The sequence below is a fragment of the Sylvia atricapilla genome, chromosome 11, assembly GCF_009819655.1.
Source record: "Sylvia atricapilla isolate bSylAtr1 chromosome 11, bSylAtr1.pri, whole genome shotgun sequence".
Classification (NCBI taxonomy): domain Eukaryota; kingdom Metazoa; phylum Chordata; class Aves; order Passeriformes; family Sylviidae; genus Sylvia; species Sylvia atricapilla.
The window spans coordinates 2,832,301-2,849,029 of NC_089150.1; the positions used below are offsets into that span (position 1 = coordinate 2,832,301).

Here is a 16,729-nt window from a genome sequence, read left to right on the forward strand (position 1 = left end):
AAGCTTCACACCCAGGGGGTCAAGGTTCTCCTCTGCTCTTTGCCCCTGCACAATCATTCTTGCTCAGGTTCTCAGATAAAATTAATTCCTTTTAGGTGCTTAACTCGCAATGATCTTCTGAGGAGCTGCACACCCAAATATTGGCCTGATGGCCTTCAAATAACAGTCCAATCCTTTCTTCACTAAAGTGAAGGACTGGCCAAGGAGCTCAAAGCAGCAGAAGAACCATCCTTAGTATGCTCTTACACCTTCCAGTCTGGGCAACTCCTGCAGCCACTGAACTGAGGCAAAAACGCTGCCTCATCTGACTACACCAGAAATGAAAATAAATCGAGTTTGTGTCAGCATCGCCCTTCCTGCAGATAAGGGACAGCACAGCACAGCTTCAGGAGCGAGAGGCTCTGTGAAATCAGGTTATTGAGGCTCTGTGAAAAGCAGCAGAGAGGCAGAAGTGCTGCGGTGGCAATTCCTGTTTCCACAGCGGGGAAAATCGACCTTACCCAGAACGATGAGCTGCGCCTCGGCCACGGCAGTGTCCAGGGCAGTGCTGGCCAGGCACGTGTAAACTCCCTGATCCTCCAGGAGCACGCTGGATATGAACAGGGTATCCCTGTCCAGAATTATCCTGCAGGGCAAAAAATTAAAAAAAAAAATAATAAAGATGAGAAAAATCTGTAAGATGAGTGTGACGCACAGACGTTGTTCTCTGAAAAATTGTTCATGAAAGGACTTGGCATGGGATATTTTCATTAAATAGCTGCACACCAGGCCTGGTACATTAAAATGTAATTGTGGCTGTGCTCTGCACTGTGCTGAGGGCTGTCATTTGTGTTTTGTGGCAGTTCAGCCCCCGTGGCTGGAGGTTGGCCTGTCAGTCCTGCTCTGAAAAGAACCACACTGAGATGTGCTGGACGAGCATCTGGGACATGGGATTTTGGCACGTCATTAATGAGACAAATAGATGGGGTTTATGATGGAATTTTTGAAAGATGGAGGGAAACTGAGCATGCCCGAGGCACTTGTGTCTTGTCCAGAGCACCAGGGAAGCTGCCAAGAATCCAAGGCCATGGGCTCTGTGGCAGACACAGAATTTCCAGGGCACTGCCTTGCCATCCTAGGAGGGCTCAGTGGGATTTCAGCCTCTGCAGTATTTAGGAAACCATCTCTCTCCTGTGCTAATTAATAAAGACATCTGATTGCCACCTGCGGGACCCCTCTATGGAATAAAGGCTGAGCTCCAGCTCCCTGAGGTCAATAGAAACCCAAAAATAGGGCAAAATTCAGCCTGGACCTGCATATCCTAAACCCATATATTGGAAAATTTCATGGCAGAATCCCTGAAACCTTCACTTCAACATTGTAAAGACTTTGTTTTGGCCAAATAAGTGCAAACTATTAGAAAACACTGGTTCTACTGAAGTAGAGAAACAACCTGCACTGGGGTCAGGGTTGTGTTTTTGGGTTGGGGAGAACACATATTATACATAGAAATATATTTGTGTATATATTAATATGCAATTTTATATTCTGCTGTGATGGTAACAGAGTTAATAAACCCAAACCCATTTGGCTCAAAACTCACATTGCTGCATTTATATTTAGATGTGTATAAAATGCAGATCTAGTCACGGATGGCATGAAGAATTCTTTGCAGAAACCAATTTGCATTTCAAGCTATTAAGGCTCATGTTTAATGAAACTCCAGCTCCAGCACCACACCAGATTCTCCAGCTGAGATCAAGAACATCCCTGTTCCTTCCCCACTCACCTGCCACCCTCCGTGCTGTTGACTGGCAGCTCGTCCCCATCCTTCCTCCAGGATAATTTAAAGCTGTGTTTCAAGTGGGAATCGTACTCAGCCTGGCATTTCAATAAAATGGAATGTGATTTCAGCACTCGGGGGTTCTTCGGAGTAACAAGAAGCTTGGTAGCATCTGATTGATCACAGAAAAAACACTTTGATTAGGTGAGAGAGGGTCTATTACATCAAATTTTCACCAAGCACTTCATCTACACAAATCAACCTCAGGAGCAACAATCACATCTTTCGTTTTTTTGTTATATACACAAACATTTCAAGTGAAGGATGGTAGGGTTTGAAATTGATATTTGCCAGGATTTCTTTTTTTTTTTTTATCTTGAAACATTTTTTTTATCTTCAAACGTTTTTCATCTTGAAACATTTTTTAGTTCGCTCCAAACCAACGAGCTGCAGAAAAATATATCCACCAAAAAATCCACAGGAAAAAAAAAAAAAGGTTACAGGTGAAAATCCTTGTTAGCAGCCTGTCATGAAATGGATGATTAAAAAAAAAGGATTGAATATAATTTTTATGTCTAATTGCCATGTGAAATAAGCTTTGGCAATGTTCCAAGAAAAATTACAAGCTTATTAAAGTCAAGTGTGAAAAAATTATTGCAATCAAGTTTGTTCTTTTAATTGACTGTAATCTGAATGCAGAAACAGATGAATAAGTAAGAGGAAAGTGCTTAGCTGAATTTATTTCTGCAGCAAAATGCTGCTCTGTAAGAATTTCATTGTACATTTTCATGTTTATTATCACTGTAAAATTCCCAAAGCCAAGGGAGTGGGTGGGAATGGAAAACAAAGAGTGGGTTTTTACCTCACGTTTGTCACAGCAAACCTACATCAGAGAGCTTTGCTAATTGAGTGTTTAAGGGCTTTTTTATTGGCAAACCCTAAATCCTAAGTAAATTTGTAGAAAACCCACTAAATGCCCAACAGGAGCTGCCCACTGCCATCACACCCTCCAGGGAAAATCCCTCCTGCCAATCAAGCACACAAATCCCTTAAAACAGGGCTGCAGTGCAAGGGATGCATCTCAAATTTATAGATAAACACATCTGAAGATTTTCTTTTTTTATGCTCTGCTTAAAAATATTTATCAACAAACAGCCAAAATCCCAGCGCAAAATCCTTCAACCAGCAGAATCCTGCAACGTGTTTGGTGTCCACTGTGGGAGTTAATCCAGTTTGGGATGTGCCTTCTGATCAACAGACAGGAAGGAATTTTAGGGAAGGGAATCCCAGAGCTGAGGGAGAAGCAGGAACATATCTGGATCAACAAGGAGCCCAGAGAAGGCTCCCCAGGGTCACTCCTGAGTGTAACAGGGCAGTGACAACAAGGAGGGAAAACCCTTTCCAGATAAAGTGCAAATGCAACATTTTGGTGGCTCGTGCAGCTTCTGCAAGCATCCAGAAGAACCTGAGCACCATGTGTGAGCATGGAGAAATCCAGCTGAAAATTGGGACTATTTTAAAGGCTACATATAGATGAGATGTGTGACAATTTCAGGTGTCGTAACATCCAGAGAATTCTTCAAGTCACAGAATCAATCTGTGGACTGAATATTTACCACTTCCTGAAAAATGACAGACATAAAATCTTGGCAGCAGCGAAAATTTTTGTTCTGTTCTCACCTCTTATATCCAGATTAGCAATGATTGCTCTTTTCCCCACAGAATTTGCAGCCCAGCAGACGTAGGACCCTGAGTCCTCCTTCGTGGTGTCCCTGATCTCCAGGGTGCCGTTCTTGTTCAGCTCGTGGCGAAATGTTGAAAGGGGTTCTATGCTCTCATCCTTAGTCCTAAAGATGATAAAACCAAGCCTGGGTTACTGTAGGGAAATGTTAGTTCATGGTTAAGGGTTATTGCAGGGGAATTTTGGGACTCGGCTTTGCCCCTGAGCAGTTAAACTCAGGATTAGTGAGGTACTTTATCCACGTGCAGCAAATCATGAAGGGGCTTAAGACTCCTGCACAGCAAACCCAAAGGGACAGACTCTAAAAAGTTCTCTAAAATACTCTGTCTTTAATCTACAGCTGCCACCTGCACTTTTATTGCACCTGTCACCTGCTGTGACAATCCTGTCATTTCCAACCCTATGGAAGCATGTCCAGGTAAACGTGTCCTGTATGTCACTGCATTCCCACCTCAGTAATGTGCCCAAAGTTGAAGAGTTGCCAGCATTAAACTGATGAAGCTGCAGCAGGTTTTGGCTATAAACAGCATGGTTTTGATTAATGTACAGCTTGACATTTGACTCAAACAGGCTTTGGGGACATCCAGGAACTCTTCTTCTTCAAACCCATTCTTCAGAATTCATTAAAAGTGCATTTAAACACAGAAAAACTTAAATTATGTACAGTTTTGTTGCAGATTTCCATTCTTACCTCCATGGAAATAACAACCAGCAGAATTTTCAAACGTGGGGAAACCAGCAGGAACCTGTTTCACATGACAAAAACCCAGTTCCCAGTCATCTTACCATCGGACATCTGCTGCAGGTGAGGCAAAGATGTCGCAGTGCAGGAAGGCGCTGTACCCCACCACCGTGGCGTAGTTCTCCCCATCCGGGGTCAGGATCAGGGGGGCAATGTCTGCAGGAGAGAATTCAAGGTGAGCAGCACTTCATTTCAGAGCCAGGAATATAAATACTGGCCCTGCATCCTCCCCTTTTCCAGCAAGGGGGAGAGGCTGAGGTGTTTAATGGGAATTCCACAGCTGTTTGGAAGAGTTGGACCGAGCAGCTGAATTCTCAGAAGCTTCATTGACAGAGGTAACGGGTTTACTGCTGGACACGGCAGAAATTGAAACATCCATCAGAGAAAACAGACCCAGTTCTGAAGCCTCTGGAGATGTTATTTTATTAAATAAATTCCCCTCGCTTCCTCTCTTCAAAAAACAGACTGAGCATCACAACTGAAATCAAAGATCAAAAATACACTCAATAAGTCAAAACCAGCACTGTGGTCACAATTCCGTCCCCAGTGGTTTCACTGTGCTTGAATTCAAGTTTTTGAGCCTGACCACAACCACGTTTTTAAAACATATCAGAGCTCAGGAGCATCTGTGCTAAGCACATAACATTGCCCACAATAAAACCTGTTGAATAAATTTGGAGAATATCCCTTAAAACCTGGGGCCAGTCCAAAGGAACCCTGAGATGGTGACAAGCCCCAGGCTGCTCTGAGGATTCAGCCTTGGGCTGTTGATATGTACTTGTGAGAGGCCAGATTGTTTTCAGCCCCACAAAGGTGTTATCAAGCTCTGAGGGTTGCCAACAGCCCCTCAGAAATGGATTATGAAAAAATTAGCGAGATGGCATGATCAGAGGTGTTTAGAAAAGCAAAAAGCTTTTAATTAAAGCCAAAATAACAAACTACACAGGACAAAAGAATTAAAAGCTGTGTGAAGTGCAGGGAGGTTCCTTGGACCTGCTAAGACACCCTGAGAATGCACTGAGAGACTCTGTGGTCTCTCTTAAGTATTCAAGGATCTAGGAGGAGTTTTTGGCTTGCAGCCCAATAGAAAAAGACCACATTCCTTGAGGAACAGCTCAAGGATCCAACAGGTGCCTTTGTCCTGGCGGGTGAGAGGCACATGGAACTTTCTGGTTCTTTTCGTCGTAAATGAAACAAAGCACGAAACCCAAATCCTTTCCTAACATGGGAACAGGTGCTGGGGTGTGGGAATGCACTGCCAGGGGCTGCTGGCCGTGCCCTCCGTGAGGGGACAGCCCGGGGCACTCACTGAGCACGTTGACGTTGGCGCTGGCCAGGATGGTGCCGTGCTTGTTGGTGGCCTCGCACTGGAACACGGCGCTGTCCTGCAGCTGCAGGTTGGTCAGGCTGATCTCCCTGGTGGAGATCCTCCCTCGGAAGGTCCTGCCTGGAAAACACCAGACACTGTCAGGAGCTGGAGGAACACCGTGCCTGGGGAGCCTCCTCACGGCTTGGAAGCCAAAGGAAAGAACATCTTATGGATCCAACCAAGACCTTGGCCAACTGCTGGTGACTTCCAGGGCTCTGCATTTGCCAGCAGTGCTGTGGCCTCAGGGGAGTGCTCCAGGGCACAAATTCCAGTAAATTCACCATGCAGACTTTTAAAAATTATAATAATAATACTGCTACACTATAATAATAATAATAATAATAATAATAATAATAATAATAATAATAATAATAATAATAGTAATGATGATAATAGTGTATTATAAGCCCCACTGGGACTTACTCAGAAGCACAAAGGAGCCCTTGAGCTGTCCCAGATCCCCAAAGGATGGGAGAGTGACAGGTGAGGCAGAGGCAGCACCTCAGAGGTACCACTGCTCCACATGTGTGATGTTCACCACTGCCCTCTCCAAGAAAACCATTTAAATATTAATTTATTTAAGTAAATAAACAATTCACACCTAAAGAGGTGCCAAACCGGACATCACTCAGCCCTTTCGGACTTGTGGGTGGAACAGAGTCACATCCCACCTGGACAGGGCCTGCAGGAGCACCCCGGGCCCTACACCTACCATCGATGGGCATCCCATTGAGCTTCCACTGGATTCTGGGCTCGGGGTTCCCGATGGCCTCGCACAGCAGCACCAGGTTTGTCCCCACGCTGTAGACCCCACCTTCAGGCTTCTTCAGCCACTGGGGAGGCTCTGGGGAAAGACACAGAGCAGGGATCAGCTGATGTTTTTTGGGGCTGCCTAAAAACAGACCCCAGACAGAATTCAGGGAATAAAAAGCTGTTCTATTTATTGAAGAACCTTCAGGAACATTTTGGGCAGACAAAGACCCCCAGGGGAAAAACCCAAAAATGGTCACGGGTTTTCCCACTTTGATCAGTTTGGTCCATTTGCATTTTTGGGGGTTCATCTTCCAATTCCAGCTCCAGGTAATGAATCATTGACCCCAAGTTTGCTGCCCCCAACTCACTTTTGTTCCCATCTCTCAGCCCTGGGGCAGTGAGGGCTCCTTGATCCCCAGGCCTGGAGAGGAATTGTTGTGTCTGCCCAAAGTGGGGGAGCAGCAGCTCACACCGTGTGTGGGGTTTGGAGTTCTGCGCTAAAGAACCGCAGGATTACAAATAGAGGAAAAGGATAGAAGCTGAACTCCTCAGGCATCACAGTCACAGCCCATCGTGTGCCTCTGCTGTTGCTGGCATTCTCCAGGAGATGGCAAACGCCACCAACACTTCCCAGCTGCTGCTCGCAGCCCGTTCTGTGGCTAAACTGGATTCCTTGTACTTCCCATGTAAAGGAAAGACAAAACCAGCATCTGCACCGTCCAGTCCTGTCCTGCAGGCTCGGTGGGTGTCGGGCAGGGTGGGGGAACGGTGGAAAATGAATGAATGAATGCCCACGGGAGGGGAGAGGCTGAAGGAGAGAACGTGTCGGCTTTTCCACAAAGACCCTCAGACGCGACTGTCATTTATGAATTAAAGTGAGGCTATTTTAGGAAGACAAAAAAGGTCTGAATATCCATCCAGCTCAAATCCCTCTCCCCGGGCAGGATCAAGTGGATCCCATCGCCTTTCCCGGGAGCTGACAGAGCTCCAGGCCAGGACTGACCCATCTGCCCTCTCCCTGTGCTGAGGAAAAGCATCACCACCTCGATGTCCTGATTGTCCATCGTGTGTTCAGAGCAGAGGCTGATCCAGAACACATTTAGGAACGGTAAAACATTCTCCCATCACCGGGGATGCAGGCTTTTGGTGCCCACAGGGTGGTGGTAGAGGAGCAGCCATGTGCTGCTGAATTCCCTGTGCTGTCCTTTCCCGGCTATTCCGGGGAGAACTCTCCTCTGCAGAGCAGCTCCGGAGCACCAGGTACCCAAAGCTCGCTGGGAACAGACATCCGTAACGAGGGAAGGGAACTGAAGTGGAGGAAAAAGAGGATTTATCCCATAAATGCTCAATTCACTGACTGAACGCTGCTCCCTGAGCCTCCAGTGGGCAGCCTCAGCCCAAAGCACAGCCCTGAATTCATCATTTCCCCTTGAAACGCACCAAACTTAGAGATTTTAACCCCAGATCTGACACTGCCTCTTCTGCAAGTGCTGGGGAGATCACGGGGCCTCTTCCCCTGTTAAAAAGGTGAGTTAATGTAGGGAAAACACTGTGAGGATTCATTAGTTAATGCTCATAAAATGCTTTGAAGATGAGCAGAGCTGTTGCCTGGTAATGCAGCAACAGATGTTCTCAGTGAGATATGCCACAGCAAAACGTCACTGCTCACAGTCACAGGGGTATTTCAAATAAAACACCCCTAAATTGGGATGCATTTCCACACCCGGGCAGTGCTCCCACAGGAGAGCACCCAGGAATGGTTTAATGAGCATATAAAGACCAAAGTCAAATTCAAGCCATTTAAAGCTTATTTGAAATGATAGAATCATCCCATTCCCTTCACACAGCAGGAATTCTTCCACCAACATCCTCTCTCAGTGCTGCTTCTCATCCCACAGTGACACGACCACATCTGTTAAAGCCTCCTGGTATTTGGCTCCAGGGAAAAACTCTGCAAACACCAGAATATTTTGGTTTTGCAGATCTTTTTCCTTCTCTCTCATGTACACCACGGTTTCAGTTAGTCAAAGGCATGGGGGTGAAAAGTGCTGATTAAATTGTTGGTGCAGTGCTGATTAAATTGTTGGTTTGGAATTTTTCCTCTAGATCTGCCACAAAATGAGACAGGATATTCCTTGTTTGGGAGACACCAAAATTTAAAATAAAATAAAATAAAACAAAGTAAAATAAAATAGAGTGAAGTGAAGTAAAGTAAAATAAAATAATAAAATAAAATAAAATAAAATAAAATAAAATAGAATCCACCTGAAGGATCCCTGCCTATCTTCACCTGTGCCCACACTCTGGAGGTGTGAGCTGACATTTGATGTCACTGCTTTCCTTTCCCAACACTGGAATTGCTGTGGGTGCTCCAAGGAAGTGAAGAGGCTGTGAAGTCAGAGGCAATGAGATTTTGCCAGGTGTGAAATGCAATTTCACAGAGAGGCTGAAGAACCTCTTTTCCATGTGGCAGTTGTGCTATACCGCCTAAAATATCCAAAATATAACAAAATACACACAGATCTTTCAGCAACTACAAAATCCAGGGGTTGGATAATCAAATAGTTACTCTGGAATGGCAAATATTTCACTGCATCATTTATTCTCCCTGGTAAGAGTTCCCAGTTTATGTCTTTATGGGAAATACTGACAGATCCAGAAATGGAAGGGATCTAAAATGGCCATGTCCAGCAGGGCTGGGTCATCTGCATCTAAAACACCCACAAAGGATCCAAATCTTCCCCTCAGCCTCTCCCAGTGTGTTTTCCCAGAATGAATTTGGGATATCTAACCAGCTTCTGTGTTGCTGCAGTTTAACTCTCCCCTGTCTTCCACCGTCCTTAGGGAACTTTGGGAGAAACTTCCTCTGAAGGCTGTTAGGCATTGCCTAGGTGTAATTTCTCCTAAATTTAAGATTTCTATTTTTTTTTTCCAGATGCCATGAGCTCTGTGACCACCCCTGCTGCCTTCTCCTGACTTTCCTAAAGAAAATAAAGTTGGAAATCTGCTTACTTTAGCTGAGGCCTTCTCAGTTCTCAACAACACCACTTTTCTTTCTATTTTCCAGGGTGATTTTTGCCTTTTCTGCCAGGATAACACTTCCCAGCCATGCTCCTCTTGCCACCCAGTGGATTCTCCCAACAAACCCCACCAGGGATTTCCCAGCCCGTGCTGATGGAGCCAATCAGTGCTGCCTGGTGAGAACTGCTCTGTGCTTACTGCAGCCCATCCTTTATATCCCACACCACTCTCCCTATTGAAGTTTGTTTCAAATTCTCATCCCACCTTCCCAAAGGCTGGGAATCCATCCCACTCCAGGGCCAGCAGCAGTTGCTGTAGCCACCTTGGGCTCTGCATCTCTGTTGGAGCAATTTTTCCAGTGAAACAGAAAGTTTTGAGGCTGATTAAAACGCCCAGTTCTGCTTCTGCTTCCCATTAATTTAATCTCTTTTCTTTTGCTCTGGCTGAGTAATAAAAGTATTACGAGACATAACTGCACATGCCTTTAGCTATTACATTATTACTGTAATTAATCATTATATTGTAACAATTATTTCATTTAAACCCCACCTAGGAGCCTCAATCGAGATCAAAGTAACTTTGGATCGTTATGATCCTGCAAGATTTGTAGGTTATATGTTCATTTTCTATCGAGTTTGGTGAACTACAAACAACAACCAAATAAACACTTGAAGTCAAAACAATTTGTGGGCTTGCTTTGCTGGTTTCTGGATTTTTTTTTAATAATTCTCTCTCATTTTAATAACAGTGGGTATTTTTCTTGTGTCTGCTCAGGTATTCTAGGCTACATCTTCCCTTGCAAAGAGAGATTAAAATGCTCAAGCAGTCAAGCAATTTGCTTGCTGAATATTTTCATATGCTTGGTAATGATTCCCTGAATCTTTGCCCTCAGACTCGGCAGGATTAGCAAGTGGGCTGCACACAAATATCATTAAAACTGGTATTTAGAAGGGTGGGGTGTTGGTTTGAGGCTCCCAAACACCAGAGAGCAGAAGAGAAAAATCCCAATTTACACCCCAGAGCTCCGCCCAGGACGGCCGCAGATTAATAACAGATAATTTTTCTTCCCTATTAAATTTTCCTCTCCTTGCACACACCCTGTGAGAGGAACCTGTCGGGTGTGAGGAGCCCAGCAGCAGCTCCCTGAAGCCTCCTGGAATGGATGCTGAGGATGTGCCCTTGGGTGTGCTCACTGCAGTGATGGATTAACGACAGCGGCGTCGCCTGCCCAGGGATTGTGGGAGACAGCAGAGTTTGGGCTCAGCTTTACCTTGGCACCTCGGATGTGAGGTGACTCCTAATAGGAAGAACCCCTGCTGCTGACAGGAGCCACCATTAGTTACCCACATGGAAAATGGATTTAACAGCAACTGGGAAAAGATTTTTTTTTTTTTTTTTTACATTGCAATGGCTGCAGCGGGATTATTTCTTTCTTTTCTCTTTTTTCTATGCACTTGTTTGTCAATAAGCAGGAATAACAATTTTGCCAGGAAGTTTCCTTTCCTCTGGAAACTCTGGGAGAGGAAGGTCAACATTCTAAGCTGCAAAAATTAATGTTATTTCTCTGGTATTTTAGTTTTTGCAGCTCCTGCGATTTTCTTTGATGGAAATCAATTTTTTTGCAGCCGAGAAAAATCATAGCCAGATTGTTAAAATATTCTGCTACAGCAGAGAGATGCTCCAAACCATCTGGAAGGATTTCTAGGAGTCAGCACTTCCCCTCCACCACAGCTGAGAACTTGCCATGCCCTGGGATCCTCCTCTGCCCCACTTCCAGCAAAGAGAAGAGGAGTTCGAGGCACAAAGTTGAGTGAACACAGAGGACTCATCAGCCACTGGGAGGAAATCTTTTCCGCAGCTGCTGAGCAAACACAGAGCTGGGAGCTCAAAAAGTGCTTTTTCTTCCATCAAAAATCCAGTGACCAGTGATCCAGTGACAGAGGGATGAGGAGCCCTGATGAAAACGAAGCACTTGGAAGATTCTGACAGGGTAAAACAAAATAAGTTTTTTAAGTGCAGAGCAAAGGTTGGAGCATTTTTCATCAGGCAAATGTTTTCAGCAAGTTTTTCAGGACAGTTTGGGGCTACTTATGGGCAGGGAGAGGTTTTGGCTTTGCAACAAGGTTTTTTTTTAGTTTGAGCTTTACTCCTCAGAGCTCTGCTGGCTCCTGGGAAAGGACATCTCCACCTGATGCACACCTTGGGGTTTGGGGAGGAGGAGAAGGAAAAAAGGAGCCTTGGGTATTCAGTGAGGTGACAAAAAAGGGTCATATTTCCATCCTTTTAACTGCTGAAAAATAATAAAAAACATCTTTTAACTTTGTTCCACAGGTTTTGTGATACGTTTCAGGGATTCCAGAACACACTCAGGTTGTGTATATACGAAATAAAACCCCGAGCAGGGGAAGGAGGCAAGGGGTGGTACCTTGTCTGTTCACTGAATTTTCACAGCCCTCCCCAAGAGCCCACTTTGGGTGTAAACCACAGGAAGGGACTTGAGCTAAATGTCCCTCTGATCCAGCCCAGCAGAGCCATTCTCACAGTTTTTAAGAGCAAAAGGAATAATTAGATCTTTTTCTGATCTTCAGCTTAGTACAAGACCTTTCATCAATATCTCTGCATGACTCCCTCCCATCTTTAGCCAACTGAACCTGCTCACATATTTAAATTGTTCTCTGCTCTTCAAGACCTTCATGGTTGAGGGGAAAAAAAAACCAAAAAGCATTATTTATATTTTCCTGTTGTTGTTTTAGAGCTGCTACTTTGTGCAAACTTTCCCAAACCCAAGAGGCTGGCACAAACTGGTGGAGCTGCTTCAGCCATATTAACAAAGATCCCCCTTCACCTCCCTTTTTCCCACCTTTTTTGTCCCAAAACAGTGTTTTTTAGTAAAGAGAAGCGAGCACCTTCCACGTGCACGTGGAACTCGTGCCTGGCCCTGCCCATGGGGTTGCTGGCCGTGCACTGGTACGTCCCCTCATCAGCTGCTGTCACTTGGTCAATCTTCAGGGTCTTCCCAAAATTCTCTGTCTCTGGCTCCTCCTTGGGCATGTTCCCCGTGACCTTCACCCAGCTGAGATGAGGAGTTGGGCTGAAAACAAAGGGAAAAAAAATAATAAAGATTTTCAGCTGGACATTAAAAAAAAGTCGCTTCACGTGGCAGAGCTGCTGGAGTTCCCACCCGGGGTTTGGGAGCTGTTTTTAGAGGGTTTCGAGCTTTTAAAAACTTTGAAAACTCGGGGGTTATGCTGTACAGCTGCTCTACTGCTCCTTGTTCTGCACAGCCCCTGTGAGTGGGGTTTTCACCAGGGCAAAGCTGCATTCCCTGGATGTGTCCTGGCATGGGAAAAAATCGGATGGAGCTCATTCCATCCTGCCCCAAAAAGGGCACCTGAGGACAGCCAGGAAGGGCCAGACTCCCCTGCAGTTCCCCCCTCCCTGCCTGCCTCTTTGGAGGTGGCTGAAAGGCTCTTCCCATCCTTAGAAAGTGCCAGAGAATCGGGGACAGACGTTGTTGGTGACCCCGACACCAGCCAGGACACACGGCCGTGGAGCCAGAGCTGCTCCCTCCTGTGCCCATCTGTCCCCGTGGCTCCGTGCCCAGGCAGGAGGCACAAAGGTACCCAGGAATTCTGCTCTTCCACCAGCCCTGCAAACATCCCAGTATTCCCTCCCAGAGCCCTCATCCTGCTCCTGTCCCAAAGCCAGCTCCGAGGCCGTGCCTCCTGCTCCTGCCACTGCTCAGGGTATAAATCTTTAAAAAGTGACAGATTGGAAATGCCCTTAATTCCCTGTTTTGCAGTTGGGTGCCCCCGATCTGAGTTCCTTGGAAATCCGCTTCCATGGTCTGTGGACATTTGGCAGCATGGATTGGCTGCGATGTAGGCAAAGCTGATCATTTTTCCGCTGAAAAAGGGGAATTTTCGCGAAGAAAAAGAACGTTTTATTCCAGAAGTTGCGTTTTTGAAGGATTTCGATGACAAGATGTGCTGGGTGCCAAGACAAAGGAGTGCTTTGGGCTCTTTCTAAAGTGACTGCTTAAAAAAACACTAAACCTTCTTGTTCAAAAAAATTAATTTCTGAAGAGTTTCCTGGAAAATTTTGAGTGAAACAAAAATGCTGCTTTCTTTTTTTCCTTTTTCCAAAGGGACAGAAAAACTTCTCTGGATTTCTCTTGTGTCTGATACTCATGCTTGCACATCAAAATTCATTTTTTACCGTTCCCAAGGTGATTTCCCTATGAAAACCCCTTGAAAACCCTCTAAAATCAGAGTTGTGGCTTTGGGGAGGTTTCTGGGCAGGCAGATTGGCTTGACGGGGAGTGAATTAGACAAGGAAACGCTGCAACAGGGAAGCAAAATTCAACTGCAGATACCTGGAGTGAGTCCAACAGAGACAAGTCATCCACCTCCTTTCAGGAATGCCAACTCAACTCCTTGCCAGCTTCCACCAGCAATGCCCTTTCAAGCCCATATGGAAAACCAAAATGCCCTAAAAACATGTGCAGGCAGATAAAATACCCTGACTCTGGGATTTTATGGAGGGAGTGTAATGGCAGAGCCTTTAATGAGAATGATCTTGGTGAGGCTGCAGCTCCACATCCAGGATGGTGATTTAAAGCTCTGCTCTGCACAAAGCTCTGTCCCAGCCAAACCAGAAGGGACTCTGCTTCCTTCTGGGGGCGTCAGTGGGGGCACAGATCCTCTGTTTCTCTGCTGGCAGCTCGATTTTGCACATGGGACAAACTGGGAAACTGGAAGAGCAAATCCAGACTCGTGGCTGAGTGAGCAGAACTCGGAAGGGAATCTCAGCTCCTTGTGAGGGGGGCATTTGTCGCCCTGATTTTTCAGCCTTCTGGTTGTTTTTCATTCCTACAGGAGTTTCTCACGCTCGTGACAGAAACAAAGACCTGTGTTCTGTAAACAAAACATCTTTCATGGGGGAAGGACAAAGTGATGGACCACTGGGAGTGGGATGGAGTTGACCACTGGGGTCAGAGGGGTGTTAACCTCGTCCCTCAATCCTTGACCAAATCCCAAAAATTAAATAAGTTGAGATTCCCCAAATAAACTTCCCTTTTCCTTTCATCTCGTCCTGATGGGTGAGTGTGGCTCTTTCGTGTCCTCCTGCAACAGGCACTCAACATCCATTTCCAGCCCCTTTCCTTCCTTACCCTCATTTTGTCCTGTTGTTATTTACAAGGAGAAAATTCTCCTGATTTCCCACCATAAAGCAGCTGTTTTAACCCTTCCCTGTGTGAGTCCTTGCACTACCTGAAAGGAGTCAGCAAGGTGGGGAGAGATTATTTAAAAAGAGCTTGGAGTGACAGGACAAGTGGGAACGGCTTCAAACTGAGGGAAGGTTTAGAGGGGATCTAAAAGGGTTTTTTTAGGGAAAAAAATTCTTCCTTGGGAGGGTGGGAAGCCCTGGCACAGGGTGTCCAGAGCAGCTGTGGCTGCCCCTGGATCCCTGGAAATGCCCAACGTTTGAGGTTTGCCCTTTGCTGTTGGATTTAGCAGGATCAATTTAATACAGCTTGATACTGGTTCAAAGTATCCCTACACAGCCATGGAGTTGTTCCTGAATATCTGATATTTGTGAGGACACCGTGGAATGAACATCCCTCATGGAAATTCTGGATGCTGGGGAATGGGCACAGAAAACACCAGGTTCACATTCACACCTGAGCCAGCACCTCCTGCTGAAACTGAGACTGATGATTTTTCCCATGCCTTAAAGGATGTCTTCTGCTACATCACTCTAGAACTTTGTTTTTAAAAAATCCTGAGATCTTACACCTGGAAAATCTTAAATTTTGAAGCAAAACTGAATTGGCAAAACCAGAAAAAAACCCATCACAGGCTGTGAACAAAAGCACTGAAGCTGATGCTGATATTATTTAGTTTCTCAACATCTCAAAAGCAGCACCACTGAAAAAAAAAATTCAATTTTTTTTTTTTCAACAGAACAGTATAAAATTCCATACTTACCACACTGTAGTTTTAGTTACTTGTTTTACAACCCACAGCAATAACCAACACATACCCTCTGTGCTGCTTTACAGCTGCAAAAAAGCTCGGCTTTACAGGAGCCTCATTCAAAACTGTTGCATAATTTGTGATATCCCTTTCTCTTTGCTCATTTCTACCTCCAAAGGTGATTAAGTTTGTGCAGCATTTTCATTACTCACAGCCCTTCAGCAATACACTCGAGGAGCAGGACACCTCCCTTGATGACAGTGACTGATGAGCTACTGCCAGCAGATTCAGGAGGGATCAGCAGTTTGGGTTTCCTCTCCTTGATGAAATTTGCTGCAAGATAAAAACCAAAGCAGGAGTTAGGTGGGAAATTTGGGATGTTCTTCAATGATGCCACAAAGCATCACTGCTGACAGAGGGTTTCTGACATCGATTTGTGTGTTTTTTTTTTTTTTTTTATTTATACACTCTGAGACTAGCCCAGAAACCCTTATTTCCCATGACAACAACCAGAAGGGAGGTGCAGTGATATCAGCAGTGCTGGGAAATCCCTTTTCCTACAGTTTTATATCCTTTTTTCCTAGCACTGGCCCTTCCTATCACCCCTCAGGCAGTCTGATCCCCTCAATTCCTGATTTTTAGGCCCACACCACTTTTCTTAGCACTTTTCTTCTGCACTGGCTCCATCATCTTTTAAATATCAGGTGAATCCCCACCTTGAGCATCCGACAGAATTGTTCCTCCTGCTCCAATTATTAATTCTGCAGTAATGGAGATACAATTTGTAAGGAAGACTGTAAAAATAATAAAACAAGATTGACCTGTGCTTGATTCCAACAGCCCATTTGTTCCAGGCTGCCAAACAAGGGGTTTAGGATGAAAAATGCAGGGTTCAGTGGCTGCCCAGTTATCACTATCATAACAATTAGCACACTAATGAATCAGTCCCCAAATGGTGCTAGTTCTTAAAAAAAAATATAGCCACTTATGGATGATTTGGTAGAAGACCACATAGATCTCCCTGAACCACTTTCTCATTTTTAATTTTAATTTCTTTTTGCTTCTCATCTCTGCAGATCTGTGTCAGGAGTGCTCTGAGCTGCAGCAGAACACGTCGGTGCCTCTGGTCACACTCACACATTTCCATCTGCCCTCCACCTCCTGCTGCCAAAGGCAGCCAGGCCCAGCTCCCAGCACGAGTTCTGACATCCCTTGAAGGGAAAAAACCTGCTCCTGGAGTGGCACAAGCCCTGCCTGCCCTGCTCCCAGGGCAAAGTCAGAGGAGCAATGAGTGCTCCGAGTTATCCATCCCAAAACACTGCAGGATAACTCCCTTTTCAGAAACCTCAGTACTTGTCTGGCA

The 16,729-nt window shown here is 45.3% G+C and overlaps 1 protein-coding gene and 1 long non-coding RNA gene across 3 annotated transcripts in view; both read right to left on the reverse strand.

Moving 5' to 3' along the window:
• LOC136366154 (uncharacterized) overlaps positions 1-16,729 on the reverse strand; it is a 232,092-nt gene that overhangs the window by 42,218 nt on the left and 173,145 nt on the right. The gene's annotated exons all lie outside the window — the stretch shown is intronic.
• The window catches only part of CHL1 (cell adhesion molecule L1 like), a 53,039-nt gene that overhangs the window by 19,980 nt on the left and 16,330 nt on the right, over positions 1-16,729 (reverse strand). For both annotated transcript variants that reach the window (XM_066327164.1, XM_066327165.1), the window contains exons 7-14: positions 15,579-15,699; positions 12,295-12,479; positions 6,327-6,458; positions 5,555-5,692; positions 4,290-4,401; positions 3,443-3,609; positions 1,769-1,934; positions 501-625 (exon numbers count right to left, since the gene is read on the reverse strand). In XM_066327164.1, coding sequence (XP_066183261.1) covers positions 501-625; positions 1,769-1,934; positions 3,443-3,609; positions 4,290-4,401; positions 5,555-5,692; positions 6,327-6,458; positions 12,295-12,479; positions 15,579-15,699 — 1,146 coding nt within the window. The remainder of the gene's footprint in view (positions 1-500; positions 626-1,768; positions 1,935-3,442; positions 3,610-4,289; positions 4,402-5,554; positions 5,693-6,326; positions 6,459-12,294; positions 12,480-15,578; positions 15,700-16,729) is intronic.